A 25,384-nucleotide genomic window follows, 5' to 3' on the forward strand; every position below is an offset into this window, starting at 1 on the left:
GAGAGAATGACTAAAATGGGTGGGGTCCGCCAACTGTTACAATGGGAAATGTTATGAACCAATCAAATGCTTTTTTTTTAAGGTCACATTGCAATCGCGCACCGAGCGTGCAAGGAGGCCGCACTCGACGTGATTTTGAGAAAATATATTTACCATAATATAAATCTATTACAGTTAGAAATATATAAATGTTTAAAATATTTTAGATTATCACTTGCTCTGATATACACTTTAAACTTATTTAGATATAGTTTTGAGACATAAAAAAAAATGAGGGAATGGCGTACTCCGTGCGATACCATACATCTATGACGTAACAGGGCCTGGCAGCATGCACTCGTTGCATACAGAACGCGCAGCCAGCGCGACCCCATATGTATACGACGTAACGCATGGCTTGGTACCGCGCACCCGTCGCATACCAAACTAGCAGCTGGCGCCACCTTATACGTATATTATGTTAGGCGGGACGCGGTGTTATGAAGCCGTCGGATACTAAATGCGCATCCTTTACGAGTTCAGCAATATGGCGGAAGGGATTCGCGTGCTGATGGAGCTTGGTACACTACCGGTACGGGAGTCCAGTTAAAAAAAAAAAACCCAAAAAAAAGATATACATACTTTTTTTTTAAGATAAAAAAAGGATAATAGAGTTCCAAAATATTACAAAAAATCTAGATAAAATATAGGTTTTATAAATATTAAAATATGAAATTAACATTTAAAAAACCTTCAAAATTCACTGAAAAAACCATAGATTTTACAAACGTTATAGTTAGGAATTAGCATTTAAAAAACCTTAGAAATTCACTGAAAAAACCATCGGTTTCAGGGCCGTTCTAGTTAGTTGGACATTTGACTCGTATAAAACCAGAGAAATTCGCCCGTTATAGTTAGTTGAGCTAACTATAACTTGCGCGTCCGCAATGCACTGGTGATGACGTCACATATTACATCACTCATGACATGGTCAGTGACATCACTCATATCTCAAATTATATCACTGATACATCACTGATGACATCATCCACGTGATAATCTGATGCACATACTGATGCCCTAATATAAACTTTGATACACACACTCTAAAATACAGATTACTATTTTTGGAACCATACACACAACAGTGCCAGATACTAGATACCACCCACTATTTCCTAGGTCTACACACACATCCAGTCACTTATACATGCAGTTGCTCATCAATACAGTACTATAATATGCACTCATACACCTATACATGCAGTCACACTCCATCACTCATCCATAGAGTTACTCACACACCTAGTCAGTCATGCAAAGAATCTATCACATACCCATTTACTCATGTATACAGTTATACACACCAACTCCGTTATTTATACACACACCACATCACTTATTTATGCAGATACTAACACATACTTACTGTCTTATACAATCACTGATACAAGCAGACACTCATTTATACACCCACTCTTCAAATAACTTACTCTCACGTATAGTCATTTATATACTCCAACACTCACATATACTGCCTTACAACATATGGAGTTACTCACACATATACCACTGAGATATTCATTCACTCACCAACACACCCATACACACACTCACTCACCAATACAGCCCTTCCCAGATGCACTTTTGAATCCATACACCCACTCAGACATCTATGCACATAGTCACATAACCCCCACCCATCCACACAGACACTCAGGCACCCATACAGATACTCAGACAACAAATCAATTACCCACATAGACACTCATGTAGCTACTCACCAATCCATGCAGCCGCTTATACACCAACTGAGACACTAATCCAGACTTTCATACAGTTTAGTCACTAACCCATGCATTCAGTAACACATGTTCAATCACTCACTTATACAGTCAGTCACACACCTACTAAATAATCATTCAGGCACTTGTACATCCACTCATTCTTCAATACACCTTGGCATAGATATATATGAAAAATATTTAAACTTTACAGAAACGCATATTCACTGGATGATGTCATCAGTGATGTCATTTGAGATGTCATCAGTGATGTCATGAGTGATGTCACTGACCATGTCATGAGTGATGTAATATGTGACGTCATCACCAGTGCATTGCGGGCGCGCGAGTTATAGTTAGCTCAACTAACTATAACGGGCGAATTTCTCTGGTTTTATATGAGTCAAATGTCCAACTAACTATAACATCACAGAAACCTATGTTTTATTCAGTGAATATATATATATAACCCGTAATTTGTAGCTCAATGGCTTATATTTCAAGCTGGGCAATAAAATATGAAAAGTATTTTACTGACAATGAATGGATCAAAAACGTTTACAATGTATTTGTGATTTTTATGGTCTTAATTTTGAGGATTTCTATTGATTCATTCATATATGTACAAATTCAAGAATAAGTCATATTTATTATTGAAAAAAATATTTTGACGTACTGAGAATCATTCCTTAACGAAAGTAGGATTTGGAATGCTTTTAGTCTGTCTTCCAGGTTCATTAATGCAAGGCGCACGTAATGAGTTACTTGTGATGGCACTGGCACTTTAAATATCGCATTGTTCAAACCTACCGCTGTCATGTGATCAAGGCTCAAGAGAGCCAAAACACGTAATGGCGACTGGTGAGGAACATTAAAATTTCACCATAAGCACCAAGTTTGGGTCCGTGTCCGTCTTTGAAGACAATTTTGCTACGTACGGAAGAACATGATATTTTTGACTGAATCGTTCCACTCGGTCATACACGGACCCCCTCCCCGTTCAGGTCGACGCTTTTAGTGGAGAATCACTTCCAGGGCAACCCGGAAGCATTCAAGGATCCGAGGAGGATACAGAGCGTCTGACCCCCCGCAACCCCGGAGAAGCCGTGAGAGACCTGCGGTAGCCAGCGAACGTCGAGTCGGAGGACTCGGGGGGGGGGGGGGGAAGCGGAAAACCTAGCAGGTAGGGGTTAGCCGAGAGATTGCGGGGTGAGGAGGTGTGCAATACGTTGCTCAGCGATTGACATTTAGCGCTGTAAGCAACGCAGATATCTTTTATATTTCCTCATATCAGCCGACGTGGTAAGAGCGAGGGAGATTGCGGCAAGGGAGATGTTCTCCGATTCCCTCCCCACAACAAGTGGAGCCATAGAAACAAACAAAGACACTTCACAGTATAACAACACAGCGAAGGATCTATTCAAACAACTTGAGAAAAAAATGAAATCGGAACGAAATAAAATCAAGGTCACTCCAAAGATATATTGATGTGGAAAGGATACCGAGAGGTTTGCGCATTCTAACAGCACCAAGCTATGAAGATCCCAATCCCGAGCTAATGAAAGAATGGGCTGCTTGCAACTTAGAATCATCGCAAAGACTCACACTTATTCTATTAAAATATGCTGATCTTGACAGAGCTAAACTATTGAAGGAAATCGAGACAATAGAGGAGGAGTTGGAAAAACTTAACCACAAGGAAGAACAAGTGAAATTACGAAGTGACATGTCAGCCCGATTAAAGAAAGAAGAAGTTAAGATTAAAGCCCGAAAGGCATTCAAATTCCAAAGAGATAAAAATGACTATGATCTTGGGCAGATATTCACGTTTGCCAAACGATATGATGCCATCAGAAAATCGAAATTTCAACGTGGTGGCGGATCCGCAAAAATACCAACTGCAGCCACAACAACACAGTCCGATATCAGCTCAATAAGCAGTGAATCCGAATCAGAAATGCGCAATGCGGCGGTGGGGTGCCAGAAACCTATACCTGCGCCTGGAGAGGAATTGAATTTTTTATGCGCAGAACGACACCAAACACTACGGCCAAGGCCGCCGAAGAATCCAGAGGCGCAAACTTCAAACGGCAGCAGAGGCGCAAGGCAAACACAAAAAGATCAAAATCCATCCAGGAAAAGAGGAAGAGGATATTGGAAGACCAATCCTCAAAATTAGATGATAATCAAAACACCATTATCAATCAGGCCAATATCAATTTAACCATACAGGAAGAGAACATTTTAAAATTGGGACTATCGTACGCTCCACAAACAGATTTTGACTATGCCTCAGCAAGATTAGATCTATACAAAGGGGTACGAAAATTAAAACTGAAAAATCATTTCATAGTCAATAAAGTAACTACAGAAAGAATTCCAAACATAACTTCTAATGGGGCCTCAGTACTTTCACAATCTGACGAACCAGTTTTACAAGTGATGCACGATCTCTATGATGAGAACACGATTGAACCCAGTCTAAACAGCTCAATTCCGACACCTTCAGGGCAATCTGAAAACGTGACCGGTACATTATCAAGTCCGTTTAAACCAAAATCTACATTTAATCTTATTGCAATCAGGGATGCTATTGATATTTTCCATGAGGCAGTAACAGCACAAATGAAAGATCTCCATAAAACGGTACAACTAAAAACTAAAGGTTGGAACAAAAACAATCAGCAATATAGAAATGTAATCACAAAACTACAAAAAAACAAAAACATCGTAATCCACAATAGCGATAAAGGTGGAAACAATATTTGGTCCCTGACAGATTATAACAAAGAAGCCTTCCATCAATTGAATGATCGCTCCTGCTATGTTCGTTCCAATGTTGGTAATCTTAAAGCTACGTACCAGGAATTCTATAAAAAACTTGCTGGATGGAAACGAGCAAACCTGATCAGCACAGATGAATACAAATATATGAAAAACGACAATCCAACTACTCCGACAATGTACTTTGTCCCTAAAGTCCATAAAAATCCCATAAATCCGCCAAGGAGACCTATTATCAGCACGAGGGATGAACTAGTAGAACACGCAACTGAATACATTGATTTCTATTTACAGAACTTTGTTCTGGATCTGCCGTCTTATGTTAAAGACACAAGTGACTTTTTAAGAAAGATTTCCAAATGTATCTGGCAAGAGGACTTTCTTTTAATTGCATTAGATGTAACCGCACTATATACAAGTATTGAACATACGGACGGTTTGGCAGCTGTTGAACATAACCTAATGAAAAGATCAATAGAAAATAAGGAACATAGAAATATGTTTATAGAGATGATCAAATTCTGTCTATTTAACAATATATTCATGTTAAAGAGCAGCCAACTATATCCGCAAACCAGAGGTGTAGCCATGGGGGCCAGTTTCTCACCAAGTTATGCCTGTTTACATATGGGTATGTGGGAGGAACTGGTCCTCATGGAAAACATGGTCACTACATGCAGAACAAAGTGAAAATATGGTTACGCTATATTGATGACCTCTTTGTGATTTGGCAAGGCACGTTTGATGAAGCAAATAGTTTTGTGGAGCTAATCAATATTAACAATGTTAACTTGCATTTTACTGCAACTATTAGCAAGACAAGTATAGAATTTTTAGATACTCAGATTTACATTGTTAACAACACTATTGAAACCCATCTCTTCAGAAAGAAAACAGCTGGAAATTCTACATTGCCTGCAAGCAGTTCCCACCCAAAACACTTAATCAACAGCATCCCCTATGGGGAAATGCTGCGTTTGCGATGCATTTGTAGCAATAGTGAAGATTTGAGTGTGGCGCAATCTGACAGTAAAAGACGATTCCAACAGAGGGGCTATTCGGTCAATGTCATTGACAAAGCAATCACTAAATCTATGCAGTGGAGTAGAGACGATGTATTACAGGACAAAACTACAGAAATAAAAACTAGGGCCAGCCAAACCAATCCAGAAAGGGAAAACTTTTGATTAATAATGAAATACAGTAAGCAGCTTAAGTCACTTGACAAAATTATCCAGCAAAATTGGCCTCTGGTACGTAGCGACCCAGTGATTGGACCCCTGCTACCGCAGAGGGTGTCCATCACTTATAGTAGGGCCCCCTCAATGAGGGACATTTTGGTCAAAACTAGTGCTGAGGTTGTAGATAACAGTAGCTGGATCAAAACCAACAAAGGATATTATAAATGCAAAACCTGTAAAGCGTGTTCCCGTGGGATAAACAAAAACACATACCATACACCCTTTGGTGACAAAACATGTAAAATTTCAAGGCTCTTGACATGCAAAACCGAATTTGCGGTCTATGTCCTGCTGTGCCCGTGTGGCCTGCAGTACATAGGCAGCACCACATTACCCATCCACAAACGAGTGTTGCAACATTTGAGAGCTATTACAAATCAGGATAATACCTATCCTGTGGCGCGTCACTTCAGGGAATATCATGAATCAAACAACTCTAACCTGAAGTATTATGTGATAGACGCAGTTTCCCCAAGTAGAAGAGGCGGCGATTGCGAAAATAAATTGAGAAAATTAGAGACGCGCTACATTCTACAACTAGATTCAAAACATCCGGGGGGACTCAATGCCACGGAAGATTTACATACATGCCTTACATGATTACATGAAATACATTTTTCACCAAGGAATAAAAGCACTAATATGATATTTTAGTTAAAATTAAAAAAAAAAATGTAACCTTCACATTTTCTTATCCCCCGTCCTAGTGTCATTAAACTTTAGCCAGAGTAATACAATGGTAGCAGGGGTTTTCTTATACAAAAACCTAATATATATATGTGAATATATATATATATATATATATATGCACTTAAAAAACCATAGGTTTCACACATGTTATAGTTAGCTGGACATTTCCCTCGTAAAAAACCAATCAAATTCCCCCGTTATAGTTAGTGCAGGCAACTATAACTCACGCGACCGCAATCCTCTGCTGATGACGTCAGATATTACATCACTGATTACATATGTGTCTTTCTGAAAAATAAATATTTGTAATATATGTATAGCTAAAGATTAATGGAAGAAGACATGGGTAAATAGGTGTCTAAATACAGTGATGTAATATCTGACGTCATCAGCAGAGGATTGCGGTCATGTGAGTTATAGTTGCCTGAAAAAAATATTTTGACGTACTGAGAATCATTCCTTAACGAAAGTAGGATTTGGAATGCTTTTAGTCTGTCTTCCAGGTTCATTAATGCAAGGCGCACGTAATGAGTTACTTGTGATGGCACTGGCACTTTAAATATTGCATTGTTCAAACCTACCACTGTCATGTGATCAAGGCTCAAGAGGGCCGAAACGCGTAATGGCGATTGGTGAGGAGCATTAAAATTTCACCGTAAGCACCAAGTTTGGGTCCGTGTCCGTCTTTGAAGACACTTTTGCTACGTACGGAAGAACGTGATATATATATATATATATATATATATATATATATATATATATATATTTATTATCTACTGGCGGTCGCCAGTAGATAGTTATAGTTAGGACCGTGTTTCCATAGGAAATCCGCAACATTCTATTTGGAATAACTTTGGCGCCGGTTGACGAATCCTCGCGAATTTTTCAAAACTAATGGGGCGCTACGCTTCGCTCCTACCCTGAAAGTCTCGGGGGGATTCGTCAAGCGGGGGCTGAGAAAAAGGGGGGTCCCAAAACGCGTTTTCCCCATGCATTTTCCCATAGGACCTTTAGTCCGAGCTACAGCCCGAATGGCTGAACAGAATTACTTGAAATTGGGCAGAGAGGTAGTCCTCAGGTCAGGGATGTGCCTTTTGCAGGTCTGATGTAAATCTGTTCAGTAGGTCCTGAGAAAATAGCATTTAAATCAATATATATATCTGTAAGCGCGCTCCGTGCGCTTACGGTAAGCTTACCGTACGCGTACGGTGCCGTGCGCGAGCTCAATTCTGATTGGTGGTTACATGACTGTAAACATTCGAATCGGTCGAAATCAGAAAGTATCGGCCGCCATTTTCTGTCTCTCGCACTGAAAAACAAAGGTTGATAACATGTAAAGGGGGCAACAAAGAGAGTTGCAGACCCCCTAGCGTTCGTCAGGGGGTTCACGAAGGACCAAAAAGTATGAAAAATAAATTTAATAATTTAAAAAAAAATCGCGGAGTGCGCGTACGGTAAGCTTACCGTACGCGTACGGTAAAAAATAAAAATAAAAAAAAAAAAGAATTAACAATCACATTTAATATATAAATCTAAGGACCCCCAAGGGAGAAAAAAACAATTGATATTTTGTTAAAAATGGTGAGGCGCGCAAAAATTAAAAATAAATACATAACTTAGCATTTAAAAAACCGTACAAATTCACTGAAAAAACCATAGGTTTCACACACGTTATAGTTGGGAATTAGCATTTAAAAAACCTTGCAAATTCACTTAAAAAAACATAGGTTTCACACAAGTTATAGTTAGCTGTACATTTCACTCGTAAAAACCCAATGAAGTTCCACGTTATAGTTAGATCAGGTAACTATAACTTGCGCGACCGCAATGCACAATGTGTCATTTCAGATGTCATCATTGATGTCATGAGTGATGTCACTGACCATGTCATAAGTGATGTAATATGTGACGTCATCAGCAGTTTATTGTGGGCGCGCAAGTTATAGTTACCTGATCTAACTATAACGTGGAATTTCATTGGTTTTTTTACGAGTGAAATGTACAGCTAACTATAACTTGTGTGAAACCTATGGTTTTTTAAGTGAATATATATATATATATATATATATATATATATATATATCAATCACATAAAGGTTGCCCTGTTGGAAGTGCCACAACACGGAAAGGTTACCGCACAAATGCCACCGGTGGCCTCACACAGCCTGCTGCACATCACTCCTGGTACTTGCCAAATGCGTTTTGGTCGTCGTCCCGCCCTTGATCACTGGCTGAATTACAGAGATAAACTGCTGTTCCTTTTCTCACACGGGAATCTCTAGCCTAAATCTGATCACCGTCATTATTCACTGTCTACATGCAGCCACTGGAGGAGATGGTTAGTGGACTGTATGAAAACTGGCAACCATCAGTGTGCGAAGGAAAGTTGGGTCTCTGAGAGCATCTTGTCTGGAAAGATATCACAAGCCTGGAGCCACCCGCCCAACGGGAGTTTGGGCGGGTGGGGGGGCGGGAAGGCATGGAAAAAAAATAGTGCTCACTATCTAAATAATACATACAATGCAACACTCGAAGAGGCCAGTAGCCATGGAAGGATACAAATGACGACATGGCCGTCATAAGGAGGGACTAACAGCCTATAATACAATCGGAAGGCAGCATTTAGAAAGGACAAAGACACAAGCCAATGAAAAAGATGGGCGGAGCTTCCACTCCATTACCGCATGCCTCGCAGGGCGAACAAGGCATGAGCGCTGATGCTATACGCTTGAACTAAAAAATCCTATGGTATCCAATGTCATAGTGCCAAAGCCAGAGTAAAATGGAAGGCAAAACTTTGTTCCTGGATTTCTTCTTCTTTCTTCTTCTAGACAATCACATGCCAGTCTTCCCAGTGGGTACTCTATTGAGTAATTGATCTTGGATTATTGAAGCCAAGTTGTGTGCAGCACTGGAAACCACAGACCTCTCTCAGGGTGCGCTTGAGGGGGGTCTGCTGACTCCCAAATAGGAATCTCAGCTCTGACCAACACTGAAATGTTCTGCAGAGCAGCACACGGAACACCTGTGATACAGCTAGACAAACAGTGGAAAACCCTGGGGAAATACAATTCCTGATCAGTAAACCATTCAGTGTGATCCATACTAAGTAGCACCGAACCACTGCTAAAAAAAGGTTATTTCCATCTTTGCACTAGACTTCTGGTGCTCATGTGGGCTACAGTGGTGCCCTTCAAAAAAGCTTTCCCAAGGTTTTTGTAAATAAATGTTCTGGAAGTGCTGACCAGTAATAGGGGCAGATTGACCCTATTAGACCAATATGATTTTCAGGATTATCAACTAGAAAAATAACATGACGGCTCCCCATTGGGGATATGAACGATAATATCACTAAAAAATATACTATGGTTCGATGCTACAGGTTGTCAGAAAAGAAATACTTCCTCATTTCTGTTTGCAAAGTATTGCTTTTATGAAAGACAAACATTACTTACATACATCCTGTTAGACCTGTCAGCCCTTTGGCAGTTCCCTCCTCATTTTATTCTTTTTCTTCCCTTTCTCTTCTCATTTTTTTTTCCTGTCCACTTACTACTTTTGGTGTTGATGTAGAGGCTCTGGGCGCCTCGTCCTTACTCACTGAGGGAGAGGCGCAAGGTGCTTCAATGAGGAAATAGGAAGAGGGAGGTTTGTCTCATAAAATGGTGGCTCCAACTGTCACCTCAACACCGGGGCCATAGACTGCCATAGGAGGTTCCGGAACCTTCTGGGCAACCCTGGCCAGTCAGGCCCCAGGTGATAGATAGAGGTGAGGGCAGGGAGGCCATTTTAGGAATTAATTGAGCTGTGAGGTAGTCAGGAGTAAGGCACCTGAGTGGAGAGGTGGCTGCGTTAGAGAGGGACTTGACAGGACTTTGGGTCTGCGTGTCTTCCCTCATTAGCTGATACCACCCTCGACCTCTTGACCGGTCCCTGACTCCCACCACTGACTTTGGAGAACATCTTTACCTCAATAGACTCTGGTTTAGTCAGCACCTCTGGGAAGAGCCCCCGTCCTGTGCCCTATCTCTCTCACCCTTATTGTGCCCAGGATTCTAAATCGGACAAGGCTTGGCGCCTGTCCACCAGACCTGCCTGTTTGGAGGGTGACTGAGACCCAGCGAAAAGCATTTGGTTGGCTAAATAGACTGCCCGGGAGGGAACGCAGCACCCTTAATTTTAGCCCCCCCCTGGCACGAGTCCCTGCTGGGATCACTCACCGCCGCGATTGGGAGGTCTGAGGAGAGAGTCAGGACTCCCTAGTGAGGTCCTGAAGCGAAGTACGATCAGGAAGTAGAGGTCACGTAAGGCTGTGAAGCGCCTGCCCCGCGTCACCTGACGAGGGCCGATTCGGAAGCGCCGCCTCGTTGTTGGCGGAAGAAGGAGTAAGCCGCGCCCCCGCAAGCCGCGTTGCCTCAGGCGGCCGCGGGCACGGATTAAAGGAGCAGTGGAGTGGAGCCGAGGCAGCGCCTGGTCTGTGGAGCCGTGTGGGGTCCGGAGACGACTCTGCGTCCGGAGTAACACCGCTGGTGTGAGGAGTCCTCCCCGTGAGAAGACCTCGCCTCAGGGGAATCCTTGTGGGAGGTGGCTGGTGGGTGCGCCCCGTGTTCGGCCCCTTTTGGGACTTCCCTTGCCCAGCCCATGTTCCCCGTCTGTCCCGCGTGAAGTGGGAATCACCCTACCAGCATCGCCGGTCTTCCCAGGCAGAGGAGGACCCCAAAGTTGAACCGTAAGCTGGGATTGAGGGAAGGAAAGGAGGGGTGGGGGTTACCAAGTAAGTGAAGGCCTGGCAGCCCCGGCTGGTGATTATGAGAAGAATTCACAAGTACTGTTTAACTGCCTAGCAAGATTGCCAGCACAGAGGGGAATCCACGAGTGATGATTAACTACATAGCAAGATTGCCAGTACAGAGGAGAATTCACGAGTAATGTTTAACTGTATAGCCAAATTGCCAGTACAGAGAAGAATTCATGAGTAATGTTTAACCGTATAGCAAAAGTGCCAGTACAGAGAAGAATTCATGAGTAATGTTTAACCGTATAGCAAAATTGCCAGTACAGAGAAGAATTCATGAGTAATGTTTAACCGTATAGCAAAATTGCCAGTACAGAGAAGAATTCAGGAGTAATGTTTAATTGTATAGCAAAATTGCCAGTACAAAGAAGAGTTTAAGTGTAATGTATAACTGTAATAGTAAGCTTGCCAGCATAAAGAGAATTCCTGTGAATGTCCAACGGTAATAGTTTGTTTCCAAGCAGCAGACTAGTGGCAGTATAGCGCCCAATGGTAGAAGCGTGGTCGTATACCACCGCCTAAGATCCAGAAGACCATGGTGGGAAGCACTACGAGTGGGAAACTAAAAAGGGTGTTCTAGGGCCTAGGCGCTGGATTGATCCTTCTGATAGAGTTTATGGTGGGGAACTGTACTGAGGTAAAACCAGGAAGTGTATTGTTGGCTGAAATACTATGAAAAATGTGCACCTGAAATGTGATGGTTAGAATTGGTTGAGCGCAATTAAAAAGGAAATCTCTATCAGTTTTATTTAATCGGTGTAGTGTCCTTTTTGGGTGGTGCAGCGCTGAAGTGGAGGTTGGGTGTGATGCAAGTGCAACAAGCGATTCCGGTGGGAAAGCCTTCCTGCTTGAGCCAAGCTACCTAAAGGACGCTAGGTCCAACACATCCATACAAGACTTCTACCTTCTGCTGTCTGTTCCTTTCCAGAAGTAGTATTTCTGTAAGAGGCTCAAATGGCACAAGTCATGCTCCTTACACATGTTGGTCACTTAAACGACTCATCCTTGTCAATGACAATGAGTTTAAAAAAATTGGCTTCCAGGATGAGCGTCCCATATTTAACTGGCCTATGTAAATTAATCCATGCCAAATATATTCTCAAGCTCTCGTATTTCTTGTTGATTTTTTAAGGGTTATCTGGCTGGACAAAGCGCAAACAAGATGCTACAAACTGATAGAGCGTTATGATATTCTGAACATTTTAGGGGTACATTATATCCATGAATAGTTCGTACCCGCATATATTTTTATGTGTGTTTATTTTAGTTAGTAGGCTGTGTTGTAATAATCGATGGTAAATGAAGTGTTAGAATGAGTTGTGCCATTCAAGAAGGTAAAAAGGCATTTAAATGGGATTTATGTAATTCGCGATGTTCATTGCAAACGCTTAATAAGGTAGCTCATATGTAATGTGTTAGATTTAAACGTGCACCATTAAAGTTACAAACATGGAAATGATTTAATATTACTTTAAAATGTAATTACATGTAGTGCTTGCAGATGCAACATTTATAAATGCGTGCTTAATTAGATGTGTAAAGGCCTAAATGAGTGTTCACGTTTACTTTGAAAGGCCTATTCGTTTTTTTATGTTAGCTGGTTTGTGTAGGCCTGAAATGCATTTTCCCCTGGTAGAGCTCTCATTTCGAGGTAGTCAGCGAAATTCATGTGCGTGCAAGGTTGTCCTGTTCTCATGATTCTGTTGCAGGTGCAAGGACGCTGTCCTCGTTAGTTAGACTAACTCCTTTGTTTTAGGAGTTAGGTATGGAGGAGACCTGTTACAAAGTATTCAGGAATGCCGATAATTGGGAGCCGATATTCTCTCTTGCTGAAGAAGCCTGAGACCCAAGGACACATCAACTATTGCTGTACTGAGTACAGGTTTGGTGGTTACTACCTACGAGAAGAGCCTGGCCAGAGGAGGTGTTTCAGGGGCGTGTTTTATTAATTGTGCATTTTGTATTAGGGACAGTGCCCCGAGGGATGAGTTAGCAGAGAGCCGTTAGAGAGGCAGAAGGAAGGGGTCGATTCTTAGAAGTTAGACTTAGAATGAACTTTGTAGCTTTGGCTACTGACCCTTACAGCGTGAGTGTACTTCTTAGGAAGTCTTCACGAGCTGACACGTTTTCTCGATCTTACCTGGGAGATGTTAAGTAGGGATGCCATTTTAGTGGTAGTGTAGGGATAGATTAATGGATTTCTTTTACAGCCACTAATGAAGACTAATATTGATGTTGGTGCAGTTATTGCTTGTTTAGTATTTTTGGAGTTGCTCATTCTTTCTATGCTGCATCAGGTTAGAATAATTTGTAGGATGAACTTTGTATTAGTGGCTATGTATTTCTTCAACCTCGTCATGAGGTGTTTCTATGTTCAGTTATTCATGGCTTTGTAATAAACAACTAAATTGGAATTCGGAGTCAGGGGTCCTTTCCGAGTTTTACTTGATTGGTCCGTGCTAGTTAATTATGAATTTATGGTTTCTCTCCTTTACACTTTTCAGCAGGTAAGAAAGATCCACTCGACCGAGGATTCTTAACCCCTTCGCCGCGGAGCGAATTCCGCCGCGGCGCTGGGGGGGTGCGGGGTAAGCGTGGCGCCGCCATGCTCGTGACGGAACCACGCCGTCATGAGTCACGGGCGAGCTGTGCTCATGACGGCGTGGTTCCGTCACGATTCCGCCCACTCGTTATTTTGCGCGCACAGGCGGGGAATCAGTGCCGCGTGGGCGGAGCAGCCGCAGCATGACGGAAACACGCCGTCATGAGCACACGACGCCCGTGGCTCATGACGGCATGGCTCCGTCATTGGCATGGAAAGGGTTAATAAGATTTTATAGGAGAATCCAGCTTAATCAAGACGTTTATTCAACCTTGAAGAAACCAACGCTAGATCTGCTGAACCCAGTCAAGTACTGCCCTATTCCCCTCCTCCCTATTATGGTGACAGCCTGCGAAAAGGTGGTTAATAAACAACTCACAAACTTCGTCGAGGGTGCTGGCCTACTTCATCCAGCTCAGTCCGGATTCAGAGCCTCCTATAGCACTGAGTCGGCCTTGATGGAAGTCTCAGAGGCTATTCCGGAATGTTTGGATGCGGGAGGGAGGGCAGCTCTTATTTTGTTGGATCTCACAGCAGCATTCAATACCATTCCCCACTCTCTGCTGCTTACCCGCCTTGCGGACATGGGGATCTCGGGTGCTGTCTTGAGTTGGCTAAAATCCTTCCTGGTAGGGCGTACCCAACAAGTTTGGCTCCCTCCGTTCTCCTCTTCACATCAGGAGGTGACCACTGGGGTGCCGCAGGAGTCCTCCTTGAGCCACCTTCTTTTTCATCTATACATCACCCCTCTGATTTATTTGGCTGAAGAGCTGGGAGCCAAAATTATAGTTTACGCTGACGATACTCAGCTGTTGTTTACCTGGGGAAAATCTGACTGATCCCCATTTCTGGCCAAAAATTGCCTGCCAGCAGTCTTTCAATGGCTTTCCTCAGCACAGCTTAAATGCAATGAGGTCAAGTGTGAAATTCTTCTCTATGGGACCTTTCCTCCCCAGTTCAGAGAAACTCTATGGCCAGCGGATTTTCCCTTGCCAGCCGCAACGGGGCAACCCGAGAAAAATCTGGGAGTCTGGTTCGAGGAGAATCTTTCTTTTTTAACCCAGATTAAGAAGCTAGCGGGGAACTGATTTGGGATACTTAAAACCCTTAAGACATTTCTCCTGCTTCTCCCCAGAGCAGCTAAGGAAACAGTGACCAGGGCCCTGATACTTTTGCGGCTCAACTTCGCCAATGCTCCGTATGCCGGCTTGCCGGGCTACCTTCTTAATAAATTACAGGTTGTCCAAAATGCTGCTGCACGACTTGTCTTTAACATCCTGATGAGTGGCAGTGTCAGACAGCATTTGCGATAACTTCGTTGGCTGCCTGTGGCAAATCGAGTCAAGTTTAAAGCCCTGGTCCTGGTCCATCGGGCATTGCCTGACTGCGGCCCCTCCTACTTATGAGAGAGTTTCCAGTTCTATGCCCCCGCCAGATATCTCCATTCATCTTCTCAGTTCCTGGCCCAAACTCCCCGCCTCGGCTCACTAGAGTGGGGGGCAGCTCACTTGTTGTTAGAGCTACCACTCCCTCTGACTCTCCGCAGTATTCAAGACTTCTGTCTATTTAAAAAAAAAAATGAAGACTTATCTCTTTACTTGATGAATCTCTATACGTTCCGTGCAAACTCTCCCTTTCTCCAGGCTCGGCCGGGACACTCCTCGGAGTATCTGTGCGTGCTACAAATGCAAATAACATAACTGATCATATCATAACCTCCTGGTTGCGGCACCATCCTCCCATATACAGCTGGAGTTTGGTCTTCATAAACAATCTATAATGTCGAAGGCCTGATTTTTGGGATATTACACAAAGCTCAGATCAGCACCTCCTTGGTCCTTGAAAGAAATGATAAAGCGAGGTATCCAAGATAAAAAACTTATGTCGGAACCTGACTTGAGTGAGGCAATGGAAGCCGTGGATGCCTTCAATATCATTGAGCACAACCTAACACTGAAGCTAACTGCAAAATTGTTGGTAAGAACAGCAAAGATTCAATAGGGAATTGTTGATAAACAAGAACGGTATTGAAAACCCCATGCCAATTTATGTAGGTGAAGCTTTATTCGATCTAAAATATCATAAAAGCACAACATACAATGATAAAAAAGAGGATCAAGTGTACATAAAAACATCAGTAGTCGCGAACATCTTAAAAAGTTATAAAAACAGTTAAAAGCAACATATAAGGAACAGAGAATAAAGTGCTTGGTTATTTAGAGTTCGTTAAGATACATGGTAGCCGTCGATCTCATAAATGGGTCAGTGCAGTTGGGATGGAATGTTTTTCTTACGCAATAGCCATGCACAACCCAAGTACTTGGCAATGCCGCAGACAATAGTAAGGGACGAAGTATCCGTCTGCAGAATGCGTAGCGCAGTACAGTAATCACGACATCCCAACATTCTGCAGATCGGACGGAGCCATTTAGCTCTTGGCCTTCGATAATGATGGCAAGCAAATAGGAAGTGAGGAATAGACTCACTAGGTGCTGTGCAACTCGGACAACCAGCAGGTGGCAGTGAGGATCCCTTCCAGCCAGCAGTCACACAATTGAGGGGGAGGGACCCTAATCTAAATCGTACATACAGGGATCTGTCCAGAGGGGACTGGATGAAGTCAAGATATGCCTCAAGTTTACAAACGGGCTTATGTTCTAAGAAAGCCACACTCAACTTCCCCAATTTGGGATTATTCAGATCTCTTGTATTTACCCAACCCCAATATGCTTCCTTAAGATCCTGTTTCTGAGGGGGTACCTGAGATACCCAGGAGTCTTCGTAGCCAATGGATTTCAGTGTTTGCTTTATGTGGGTGAACCATTTTAACCTCCGGCCAGTGTCTGCTAATAGGAGATCATCTAGACCTGCCGCATATTTAGCAAGTTCAGGGGTCCTCCGCAGTCTAGCCCAGAATAGTAAAGGGCGTAAGCGTGCAATATCCTGGATGGAGTGTCTCCCCAGGTCATGCAACAAAGGTTTTAACGGGGATGATACTGGGACGGAGATGAGGTTCCTCATAAATTTGTTCTCTGAGACTACCAAATCGTGAATGTTTTCGTAACCCCAAATTTCAGCCCCATACATAGAACTAGACAATGCCTGGGCCTCATATACCACAAGAGCCGGTGCCACAGGTCGACTAGTAGAGAGGTGTTGTTCTCTTATAATGGCACCGGAAACCCTCTTGTGGCACAGGAGCATCTTGGTCAAGTGAGCACTCCACTTCATCCCTTTTGCAATGCGTATCCCTAGATAATCAAAAGAATCTACAATATCTAGGGGAGTGCCATCAAGGGTAAAAGTATAACTAAAGCGTCTCGGTGGGTTTATAACCATTAATTTGTTTTTTTCAGTATTGATGATGAGCCCATAGGATTTGCAAAAGAGAGCAAATCTATCTAGATTTCTTTGTAGGCCAGCCGGGGATTTTGAAATCAGGAGAGTGTCGTCGGCGAACAGGAGGGTGGGGATCTTTTCGCCAGCCAGGGCTGGTGCATCGGCAGGGACCTCTCTAAGGAAGTCCACCACCCCATTAATGTATAGAGAAAACAGGGTGGGAGCCAGCACACAACCCTGGCGTACCCCCCTATTCACCGCGACACTCCCTGTAAGCTGGCCTTGGGCCCCCCATCTGATATTGGCATGGTTATTTTCATGTAAAAGCTTTAAAAAGGCAAGAATCTCATGGGGAACGCCTAGTTGAAATAAAACCTGCCACAAACGTTGGCGGGGAATTAGGTCGAAAGCCGACTTTAAATCAATAAAAGCTAAATATAGGGTTCCCTTGCCTAAGACTACCGTTTTCCAATATATCATAAAAAATCTAAAAACTTGATCCATGGTGCCTACCTTTTGTCTAAAACCTGCTTGGAAATGTGATAAGACATCCCCATTCTCAATCCAGCATCTCAGTCTCATTAGGAGAACCCTGCCAACTACCTTCTGTATTACATCAATTAGACTGATAGGTCTATAGTTAGCAGGGTCCTCCTTATTGCCCTTTTTAAAAATTGGCACAACCACCGCGGCCTTCCAGGACGCAGGTACTATGCAGCCCTTGGCTATGGCATTCATGACAACAACAATGAATGAGGCCCAGGGGATTGGGTCATGTAGGAGAAGGTCACCTGGTATGCCATCAGGCCCAGCCGCCTTACCTGGGGCAATACTTTTGATGGCCAAGATGGTTTCGTGGATCCCAAAGTTGGTCTCCGCTGGGAACTCAACGATGGGTGGTGAATCCTCCGCCACCGGTGTGTCAGAGGCAGTCACCCCCTCATATATAGCAGAGAAATGGTCGAACCATTGCAGCTCCGCTATGTGATTAGGGATACTTATTGTTTTGGCCCTTTTGGCTCTATTCAGAATGTCCCAGAAGGTTGTAGAATTCCGGTTTAAAGCCGCCTCCTTGAGTTCCTGCCAATGACTTTCTTCCCAATCCCGTTTGGCATCTTTCAATGATCTTGCATAGTCTTGTCTTGCCTTACTGATTAGGTTTCTGTCCTGTTTCCTTAAGGCTTGGGACAGAGTAATTCTGGCCCTTCTGCAACCTTTGGAGTACCAAGGGTTCCCGCTCCTTGAGGAGTCCGCCTTGGGGCGAGCTTTCTCCCCCACAATAAAGAAGTCCCCTATTTTGCTGATAGTGTCATAATAGACAGAGGCTATTAGGTGGGGATCATCCATTTTAGTACTAGCATCATGGAGTTCGGTAAGTTTCCTGGCTAGGAGCTCTTTGATCAGAGCAAGCTTCTCCTCATGTTGGGAGATCCCGTGCCATTTGAGGCGTCGACAGCACCCTGCCAATGACACCTCCTTGGTTGCCATTAGTGGGGATTCGTTGGCCACATTGGGTGTTATCATCCAAGGGTCTTTTGCTTGTAAACATAGTGGATTGTGGTCGCTATCTATTGTGTTTTTGACGACCATGTCTATGATAAGCCCCCAGGAGTGGATGTCGACAAGAATGTAATCGATGCGTGATGGCGAGGATAATCTGTTGAAGGTGAAGGCGCCACCCTTGTCAGATATAGATCTGCCATTCACTGCACATTTATGTGATTTTATGTATCAAGATCTGGGAAAAGCAGTGTACTTGGCCTCCCCATGAAACTGTCTGCCAAAAAAGATTTGTTGAGACTGAGGTGTGGTCTAAATGACACTAAAAGACTACTAATTTGGGCGGTTAGCAGGGTTTACCGAACATCATTGCTGCTAATGCAATCATGAGAAGGAAAAGACTCTTGCATGTGATAAGCCTGTGCCCAGCCTTGAAAAATCTAAGATGTTACTGGCTGAATGAAACCCGTGTTTCGTAAACTTGTCATAAGACAATGTGACACGGCTATCATCGCATGCCTGAGTGGTGTGAATCCGCAGCTATCGGCTCAATGTATGAAATTACTTAGAGAAGCACAGAAGCTTTAACTGTCCTACCCGCTGGTGACTGCCCATTCCTTTTAGCTGGATCATTTTTGGCCTTTTTGACTTTTTGTGTGTGTATTTGTTCGTATCTAAAGTACTGACTAGCATGATTATTTTAGAACGGCACTTTATTTGTGATCTCGTTGCACCTATCATTGCCTAAAATATAACTAGCAGGAGTGGCCGTGGTTGCTTCAGCACCGAATTTGATAGGTTGACCTCAGCCAAAATGATCAGTGTTCCAAATTTAAGAGTCGTTGCATTGCACTTTACTAATAGCAACATTATTCTACTGACTTGTTTTTTTTTTAGAAGTGTGGGAATTGCATAAACTTTATATACAAGGAGTAGGTTGCTATGTTGACCGAATTTGAGGGGCCCTTTTCTTTTCACTTTGCACTTCAGGGGACTAGGTTTACATGGGAGTTGAGAGCTGCTTGTGGCATTGATTGATTGTCTTGTATTACGTTTTTAGATCTGTGCTATCGGTTTTATTCATGCTGCTTTTTATATTGTGATTGTTTTAAATTACTTGACCCAATAAAGTTTATTTATGCGCCTGACATCGCACAGATGCAAGAGTGGAACAACCAGTAATTGAAGCAGCCTATTCTCTTGCCCATCCCTACTTATTACACACTCAGCTATACCTCGTTGACTCAAAAATACGTTCTGTTCCTCTATGTATTTTAGTTCGCTTGTGTCGGGTTTGTGTCTGCCCTATTTTAATCCCTGTATCCTCTGAGGGTGGACCTTTACGTTTACGTCTAAGCAGCTAGTTCGAGCCAAGACTAGTTTTGGAATGTTTATGCTATAAAACTGTTCACTATTTAGACGAGGAATCTCATTGAAGAAAGGCAATCCTATGAGAACGGGTCTGACTTCTGAAAAATGACATACAGATCTGTACCCGAAGAAGCACAAAGCCATGTTGTGAACAGTGTATTTAGGTTGTAATTAATGCCCTTTATTAACCCAACCGTAGGATGTACGAGCATTCTTTGCAGAGGTGATTGTCATTAGTGCACTTGTTTCTTCTCCTTTGAGTCATATTGTCTTTAATATCTCATGCTGAGATATTTTTCCTTTGGTATTTTGAATGTCTTTTTGGTGAACAGCGTTCATAGCAAGTGTCTCACTAACAATGTATTACGCTTTGCTTTCTGTTTGCAGGACGGAGATCCATCTATACCACCTGAAAAGAGAAAACAGGTAGGCTCCATTAATGCTGTCGGGGACCTTTGTTTAGTGGGCTCACAGAAATGAATGTTGGGTATTTGCGACTCTTGAGGCAACATTTCCATTGTTCTTCGCACTCTAGTATTAAATTTAATATTCTGATGTTAAATATTGGTCCCATACCGATCCACTATCGTGAACAGGCTTTTCTAAATGCTGTTATTCACTGCATTTATGTCACAGCAGTTAAAAAGACACATTGTTCTCCACTGCTGTGACTTAGCAATAGTCACTGTTTATTAACTGTGGCTTCAATCATTTATTTCTACTGGATTGATATGGGGCCTGGGTGCAACACATAATTGTATAGGTAAGTGTGAATAGTGGGAAAGTTTTTAACCTTGCGTGAGAGTTATGTTATGCAGGGCTAACCATAACTGTTGAATTTCGCAGGGAAGAGTGGCTTGGATTTAATTGATTACTTTAACTGTAGATGTTTAAGTGAATTTCAAAATTCCTTTTAAACATGTTAACGTGTCGAGTAAGAGAAACCACAACTTGACTTTGTGTGTTTTTTTGTTTTATATGTGTGCACATATGCATAAAACCAGCTGGGAATGTAAAGTGCAATAGCTGCATATAGTGTTTGTCAATGAACAGACATTTCTGATTTGTTTTCCACTACCTCCCAAAAACACAAGTTCACCAAGCTCAATGCACACGACCTTCAGGTGAGCACGCACACACATGTCCGTCCCAAGAGCTGACGATCTAGGATGTAATAATATCTGTAGCACCTACAATGCTCCTTAAACAATGTGGAGCTGCCCCCCTTTTAGGTTGAGAGTGAGCCAGCGCGCATGCACTGCTCGGCGAAGAGCTGTGGTAGTTCAGTACGGAGAGAGTAGAGAGAGAATCCACGCCCACTCCACTGCCCTTATTTTTTATTGACTTGTGTGTTTAGCCTTTGTAAATGCTGTCTTCTAATTCATTATGAGGCTTGTTAGTCCCACCATAGTACAGCCATGTCGTCATTTGTATCCTCCCATGGCTACTGGCCCCTTTACTTGGTTGTTACACGGGCGTGTACTATTTTCTTTATTGCGATGGTGTGGTTCCTCTGGAAGTCCAAGGACTGAGACCCAGGGAGCAGCTGGAGCCGGAGCCCGCCGCAGGAGATGGACCAGATAAATATGGAGTGTCTTCTCCTCCCTGTCTTCTCTTCCGTTGTCCGTGCCATTTCCTCTCCTCCACCCCCCGCCCGCCCTCCTGTTGTCTGTACCTTCTCCCCCAAAATGAGCTTAAACACGTACTCTGTAATAAGCGGAGATGTGCTGCTGCTGCTGCTGCCTGTGGCAGCGCGATGCAGGCGGCTGCACTCGAATGAAGTGTGGCAGGCTGCAGTAGTGGCATAACAGCGCTGCTTGCACCGCCGTGGATACATTTATATAAAAAAAATTATCCTGCGACTGGACCGGAGGCTCAGCTGAACCCTCCACGGCCTGTGGTGGCCGCTGTGGTTCCTCAGCACTGAGCAGCCGAGAGCACACCAGCCCTTCTCTGTGCAGCTACTGCTGAGCCACAGAATCACATGCCCGGGCCTGCGTTTGCCGCAGGAGTCGTTACAGCCACAAGCCAGCCCCTACGAATTTCCGCTCCTGGAGTCGCCTTGCACAGTAAGTAATGCCTAGAGTTAAGTATCTCTTACTGCTTCAAAAATGTGGTCTAACCAAATTAATAGTTTAGTAGCGGACACTGCCCGGTCAGCGTCAGCGGCGTCACTTAATTCAGCAGAGTCTGGTGTAGTAGGTCAGTGACAGCCTGCTAGTGTGATCTGGTGCCACTGGCTGTAGTCCTGGGTAGGTAGCGGCACGCTGATTGGGGCAGACTGCTCAGCTGGCTGATAGTGATTTTTACCAGGGTAAATGCTGTAGTCTTTACTTATATTTTTTAAATACCACGGGCTGCAGCCTGAGTGTGCAGTGCCTCAGCTCACTCTCCTGTCTGAGGTTTGCAAGTGCCCGGTGCTGAGTGTCTGCGGCAGCTCAGCTGAATTCGTGAGTCAGCTGACTGCAGTTGATTGACTCTTAATTGCAGCTGAGAAGATCTGTGTGTTTGTGGGGCCTCTAATCCTGTGCTCCGTTACATAGTCTCGGGTCGGGCAAGATTATAGCGGCCTGAAGTACTACAGACGGATGCTCTGTATTATTTGGTTGATTGCCAGGGGCCGAGTCAGCAAAGACTGACCAAGGCAGGATTTGATTGTTTTTCTGCCAGCCCGCCCTGCAACACAGGTGTCCGACTAGGATATCCAATTTCATGCCTCAGCCTGTGTCACAGCCGGGGACCCACTGGAATTGTGGCTGTCGCCTGGCAACACTAGAAGTTAGAACTTCAACATGTGTCTCACTTCAACACATGCTCTGAGGTCCAGGGGAGCTGAGTAGGTGGTGCTTACCTTAAAGGCAGTGACCGGGCAGGCCTCTCCTATATTAGCTGTGCAGTGCCACCAGTCCTGCAACTGAGAGGTGTGTCTGCAAATGTGCACAGGACTTTAATAAGTGCTGCCTCTGAAAGACTTGTTTCATGTTTAATATCATGGTTACACATTTAACAGTGTGATCAGTTTATAAGGGCACTAGGTTAGTGCCCTTCCATTGCTTTTGCAGCAGTTTTCAAGATCTTCATATAGTTTCTTGTTGCTCAAATGGGTGTCATTTTTCATATTCATGTTTCCCTCGTTTTCATTGTTTCAGGAAAGTGTCACTCATAGTCCTTGAAATGTCACTCATAATTACACTGAAATTATAAAAATGTCACACATAGCAATCTGAAACCTTGGCAGCTATGCCCGCCCTCCCTCCCTACCAATGTCTGTGCCTTCTCCCCCCCTGCTGTCCCTCCCGTTGTGCCAACCATTTGCAATGCAATAGGTCTCGCGTAAATTGTAAATGCTTGTTTTAACAAAGCGCCCCCTTCTTAACAGGCTAAGCGGGTTTGCTGCCATGTATTGTTGGCAACACAGGTCTCCTCATTAAGGACCCTGTGCATGCAAAGTGTTGCGACACATGCAGAGTTTTTCAACAACAACAAAAGTATGCCATGAAGTGATAATTTGTCTTTCGGGTTGTTATCATTGCGGCCGCACCTCCCACTACATTGCTTGCTGCCTCCCTCCCTGTCCCTCACCCCTCATACCACATTACTTTAGCACTGCTTCAGATCTTGTTTTCATTGTGGCTGCCCCTCTGCTATACGAAAGTATTCCTCTTTCAACTTTGGAACTGCAATTTTCCCGCAGTTTAACTCGGCATCTTTGTTTATTCCACAGCTTCTGCCTTAATTAGGCACAGCTGTTTTGACCACTACGGCTGCTGGGGCTTTCGGCAAGTTGATTAATACAGCACCGCTCACCTTATCAACATTTTTCTCAGTTGACAGGTCCAGTCTGAATGGAGCATTCCTTATTGCTCAGGATGCCGCAGCACAGTTGAGGAACACATTTGCAATACCTTGCCTTAGTGGCCACTGTCCTGGGGTCGCTGTCAGGAACTGGATCACACTTGTATAGGAGTACATGCTTTTTGCTGTAATGCCCTTATGTTTTTAAATGATAGGTTTGAAAGCACCCAGCTGACAAGTTGCACATGTCATCGTTGTAAGATGGCCACCCAGTTATCTGTCCTAGGCTGGCGGTGTCGCACCTAGCTCTTCTTCTGTTTTCCTATTCCAGGTAAACTAACCCTACCCACTTACCTCTTGTCCTCCCTACAGTCATTGTATTTATGTATAGCACTTACTATCCCCGACAGCATTGCAATAATATTCAAGTTTTATTGACGAGCAGTAACATATTTGGCGTCCATTACTGGATTAGCTGCCCTGCCTATTGGCTTTAGACCCCGCAAAGTATACTTAGACTCCATTAGCAGCCCAGAACACAGCTGTAATAAAACAGCCTAAAACCCCACTGTCATTACAGCTGTAGGCCCCAAAAACAGCAGTGGACTACGTGTTAATTGGGCTTGCACATACTCACCTCACATTGGCAACAACCTGTTCACCAGTGACGTTAAAACCGAGAGCCACACATTCACAGCCTAGATTTCAACTGTTGTTTTCCCTGACCCCATCGCTTTCCATTGCAGCTTCCCACATACTTTCACTACACTGCAAACCAAAAACATAAGTAAAAGACATTGCCATTTATAACACCAGTATCTCGAAGTCTCGCAAATGCGAGACCTATTGGCATAGCCAATGCTTGTTTAAATAACCTTTAAAATGCACAGTTAAAGTGGGGCCCAGCCCCGTAGCTCTCAAACTAGCTGTGCAAAGCCTTTTGCATCTGGTTTCAGAGCTATTAACTGGGAGATTAGCTTCAAATACACAAGTCAACAGAGTTCACTACCTTCCGCCTAACTTTGTGTCTTTCCTCTTACCTCTTTAATCAACTGTGTCTGCATGCCTGTGGCCGTGTGCAGTTGCCACAGTTTTTTTAGGTCGAGCATCAGCGCGCGTGCAGACGTGCTGTAATCACTCTATTAAGGGTAATTACAGCTGCTACTTGCCATTGGCAAAAAACTCTATTGCTATTGTTTCCTGGCCCCTTAATGGCCGGTGCTCCCCATACATCATTTCCGTTTGTATTAGTGGAGCACCTGCCAACTACAGTTTCATTACAATGTAGATTTGTATCTTTTGGCTTGCAGACTTTTTTATTTATTAGTGCCCCATTCTATGCTTTACCGCTAATGGCGGCTGTGCCCGTTTCTTTAGATGAGCCGCTTCTAAAGAAACTGGGGTGCCGTTCGTGGAAGGAGTTTGATATTGACACTGATTTTAAATACGTGCTTTTAACGGAGGGGTCTACCCAAGCCAGAGCAGCGGAGGAGTTGCCTGAGAT

The 25,384-nt window shown here is 43.6% G+C and overlaps 1 protein-coding gene across 4 annotated transcripts in view; it reads left to right on the forward strand.

The window, feature by feature from the left end:
• CCDC149 (coiled-coil domain containing 149) overlaps positions 1 to 25,384 on the forward strand; it is a 447,317-nt gene that overhangs the window by 146,923 nt on the left and 275,010 nt on the right. For all 4 annotated transcript variants that reach the window (XM_085642338.1, XM_085642336.1, XM_085642339.1 and 1 more), the window contains exon 3: positions 20,473 to 20,511. In XM_085642338.1, the coding sequence (XP_085498464.1) occupies positions 20,473 to 20,511 (39 nt within the window). The remainder of the gene's footprint in view (positions 1 to 20,472; positions 20,512 to 25,384) is intronic.

Source organism: Triturus cristatus, chromosome 2_2 (assembly GCF_964204655.1).
Source record: "Triturus cristatus chromosome 2_2, aTriCri1.1, whole genome shotgun sequence".
Taxonomy (NCBI): Eukaryota; Metazoa; Chordata; class Amphibia; order Caudata; family Salamandridae; genus Triturus; species Triturus cristatus.